The sequence below is a fragment of the Nannospalax galili genome, unplaced genomic scaffold (assembly GCF_000622305.1).
Source record: "Nannospalax galili isolate Female #2095 unplaced genomic scaffold, S.galili_v1.0 scaffold127, whole genome shotgun sequence".
Classification (NCBI taxonomy): domain Eukaryota; kingdom Metazoa; phylum Chordata; class Mammalia; order Rodentia; family Spalacidae; genus Nannospalax; species Nannospalax galili.
Genome location: NW_008360326.1, coordinates 14,438,244 through 14,442,651, shown reverse-complemented (window position 1 = coordinate 14,442,651; position 4,408 = coordinate 14,438,244). Strand labels below are relative to the sequence as shown.

The 4,408-nt window shown below is 37.6% G+C and overlaps 1 protein-coding gene across 1 annotated transcript in view; it reads right to left on the bottom strand.

The window, feature by feature from the left end:
• The window catches only part of Daw1 (dynein assembly factor with WD repeats 1), a 61,725-nt gene that overhangs the window by 32,097 nt on the left and 25,220 nt on the right, over positions 1–4,408 (bottom strand). Inside the window, exon 4 of the mRNA XM_008825885.2 lies at positions 774–918. Coding sequence (XP_008824107.2) covers positions 774–918 — 145 coding nt within the window. The remainder of the gene's footprint in view (positions 1–773; positions 919–4,408) is intronic.

The window sequence follows — 4,408 nt, the reverse complement described above, 5'->3', positions numbered from 1 at the left end:
TTATAATAATAGTAATATTTAAAACATAAAAATAAAATCAGCTTAATATGAGGCCATCTTAAACCTTAAAATTTAAAAAGCTGTTCTTGCAGGGCGTGGTGATGCAGGCCTTTAGTCCCAGCACTCTGGAGGTGGAGACAGGTGGATCTCTGTGAGATAGAGGCCAGCCTTGTCTCCACACACACCTCCAGGGTTGCTGTGGCTACAGCGAGACCCTACCCACCCCCACAAGCTGTTCTTAAAGTACTACATGACTACATTTATTATATTTTTATTTATTTGGTCATCAAAGATCTATATAGTGGAAAATAAGCATATTTCTATCACATTCAACTTGTATAAGTCACATAAATAAATAATTACTGAAGTGTAGTGAGGTTCACACAAAAGCAGACAAAAATGAAATGTCAATGAAGCGTGAAATACAACTTCTTAGAGCTATTCTAAGAAGCAAATTTAATAATCAATAGCAAAGCTGAATTAAGGATAACAACTCTTCAACTTCATCATTATAAAAAGGAGCAAAATTTGCTACAAATACTTATTGAACATCTCAAGAAATAAATACTTTGAGTTTCTCTCATTCATTCAACACATAACCAATGAAATGTAGTTTTATCAAATGTCTATAAGGGCCTGAAACCACAAATAAGCATTTTTCCTGGAAAAAATACTTTAAGGAGAGAGAAGATTGTTTTTAGAGGCGGAGCATTAAGTAAAGTGTTAAATCTTTCCCCCAAAGATGCCCTTCCCAGTGTCTCTTAGTGCCTTACCTTAAATAGATAGAAACTGTGGTCGCTGTGCTGCCTCAGTTTTTCCTGCAGCCTCTGCACTAGGAGTCTGACTTGTTCTATCCGAGATGCTGTGATCAGAGGCTCCACTTTCTGGATTTCTTCTACTAAAGAGTTCACATCAGTACTGTAATTCACATCAAAATGCTTCTGTCAAAACTGCATCTATGTTCTTTACATGAAGAATTACTTTATTTTGAGCTAGGGAGATGGCAGGTACAAGTGCTTGCTACACAAGCCTCGGGACCTCAGTTTGAATCCCCAGAGCCACCTACAAGCCAAGTGCATATCAGGAGTATCCTTGATCTCAGTGCTTCTATAGGGAGATGAGAGAATTGCCAGAAAATTCTGGGCCACATAATCTGGCACACACAGGAAGAAAAACACCAGAGACCATCTCAAACAAGGCAGATGGTGATGGCCTCCTTGGGAGTTTATCTTCTGACCTCTACACACACCTACATTCATACACAGGAATGTTCATGCATACACATAAAGACACACACATAAACACACAAAAAGAATTTTAAAAAAAGAAGTACATTATATTATGAAGCATAGGGTTTATAAAATGTTCCAAAATACTGTTGACTTTCCTAACAGGTTTCTTTAAAAATATAATATATGTAATCATGAAGGCAGTGAAATAAGGTGCTTGATTTTTAGAACACATCCTTCAATACCTGAGACTCATCTCCTGGCCTATGTGCCAAGGTTTTCCAGTGATATCTAGAGAAACGATCTGAGTGTGTGCACCCTGCCAACATTCATGTTGAAGCTTGATGTTGATGTGACAGCATTAAGATGTGGGGACTTTGGAGGTGACATAGACATGGGGCTGGTGGCTCCCTAAGGGCTGCTTGATGGGACGAGTTTGTCTCATCTGCCCCTTTGTTCTTTTCTTCTCTGTGGAAGGACACAGCATCCTTTTCCTCTGGAGCAACAGCACCATTGTGCCATTGTGGAAGCAGATGAAGCACCAGAAAACCAAGACTGCCAGAACCTTGAGCTTGGGCTTTGCAGCCCACAGAACTGAGAGATACAAACTTCCATTCTTCATAAATTTTCCAGCCTTGGGTACTTTTGCTATACTAACACAAAGATGGCTAGATACCTCAAAAAGGTTGAAGACATACTAGTTCTGATCATAATGGCCTTTTCTTATCTGCTTTCACTGTGTTTTGAATGTGTCCTGCCCTGTGCTTCTCTTACTTAATCCTCTAATGAGCTGCTAATGGAAAGCTTTTGTCATAAGCACTGTAAACGTGAAGAAACTAATGTTCAGAAATGAAAGGCTTTGTTAAGTGTTTAGGGAATGATGGACTGCCTAGCCATAAATAAGCTCTTACAAAATGATAATAATTATTGTTCCTATTTCTTATGGACTGTAACATTTTCTTTTTCAATTTTTACTTACTATTTTATGTGTGAGTGTATTGCCTGCATGTCTGTAAGTGCACCCATGTTGTGCAGTGCCTGTGGCAGTCAGAAGTCAGATTCCCCAGAACTGGAGTTACAGACAGTTTTTAGTCAGCATGTGGGTGCGAGGAATTGAACCCAGGTGCTCTGGAAGAGGAACCAGTGTTCTTAACCACTGAACCGACTCTCCAGTTCCAACATTTTCTTTTTTACTTATTTTTTTGTTAATTATTTTTTTAATAGCCACATACTTAGAAGAAGCATTTCATTACAACAGCATTGACATAGTCAATAAAAATTTTCTGAGCTAAGATGTATCTTTTTCAGAATTGGCTATAAATTTTTAGGTTTACATTTGAATTATTACAGTTATACAATATTGTATTCAGTATAACCCTATAACATAAAGTAAAATGAGGTTTTAACCTTTAAAAAAGATCTCCATTTCATTATTAAAATACACAGTTTCATACAGAAAAATTCATTTTCAATGCAATTGACATTAAGATATTTACAAATGCGTTTCTAATTATTCTGATTATTACTAGTGATAGTTGGTTACTTTCTGAGCTCCTTGGCATCTGAGCATGGATATAAAGTCTTCAGGTAGATGTCAATGGTAATGTTTTTCACATCTACTAATTATTATTTTTTTAATCATTATTTTTAAAACTTTTAATAACTACATGATAAGAAGCATTTCACTACAGATTTAACATATTCAGTAACACACTTCAGAGCAAGAGTACATCTCTTTCACAAGTTTCAGTAAGGTTCTAAGTTCACAGTTGAATTAATACAGTTATACAGTGTTGAACACATTATAAGCCCTGTAAGACATAAAATTGAATGAGTTTTTAACCTTTAAAAAAGATCTCCATTTCATTTTAGAATATATTGTTCCTTGCAGAAAGACTCATTGTTTTTGCTACTAAGACTGAGATGTTGGTGCATACATCTCTAATCTGTGTGCATTTGATTATTACTAGTCATAATCGGTTGCACTTGGATCCTTGGTGCCTGTGTATGATTACGAAGTCATCAGCTAGATTTCAATGGTAATGATTATCAGCTCTAATAATTAGCATGACATAAATTTCCATGCTTCCTATTCAATTATAATACATTATTTTAAAATTTGTTGATTTTTTTTTATGTGTGTGTACATCACACAGAACATCCCAAACCATCTTATTCGGCTATACACCCACTTCCCAGATGGCACCCTCCCATAGCCTCCCTTCCCCCACCAGAGCCCTTATTCTCTGATATCCCTGCTACTGTCTGCTGTGTTATTGGCACTCCAACTAATCCCCAATACTTGACCTTCTGGTGAATCTAGTCAGCCTATCTAGAGGTCTTTGTTTTAGGACGGTCAGTTGTTCCTCATCTAGAAGTAATCAGTTGTCAATACTCCTTTAGATAAGATTAGGGTCTGCTGTTCATTTTCCCAGTTCTATGCTGGGTTACTATTTGGGGGAGTCCATTTGGTCACCCTGGACAACAACTCAAAAGATGGTATCTGCTATCTGGCATTGTTTCTTGTTATGTAGCCTTTAGCTATACATATAGGCTCTTAAGAAATTATATTGACCCCCTTTAATCTTTGGTTATATTTTACTTTTGGAGGTTTAAGGCCATACAGTTGGCCCAGATAAATTTATTTTTAATCTTAAGATCATTTGAGGATCTGTTCCTCAGGGGTCACATGGGCTTGGGAGGAGCCCCTGGCTCATTTCTTTTACCAGTTCCGCCTATGTGAAGATAAGTCAAAGGTCCTACTTGACCATGGTTGGCTTTGCTTGGAAGCATGGAGGAAGTGATTCTTCTGTATTGACCCTCCTCTTTGTAGACGGGACACTGGTTCAGGTCCATCTGATGGGGTGTCCTCAGCCTCCCTCACCAAGAGGACAGATGACCTACCACAATTACAGGACATTTTTGAGAGATGCTCATAGTCCCCTGGAACTAGGAGACCTAGGAGGGCAAGGAGCAAAAACTGTTCTTTATGTCCCTCTGACCAAATTAGTATAGGCCTCAAAGTACATCTGTTAAACATCCAAGAAACCAGTCTGGTACTTTTAATTACTGTGTCTCATGTAGATAAATCTTGGGCCAAGACCAATTGTTCTCAGATAAACCTTACCTAAACATATATTTCTTGATCTGCTATGTATAATTTGTCAGTAGGTTGTAGG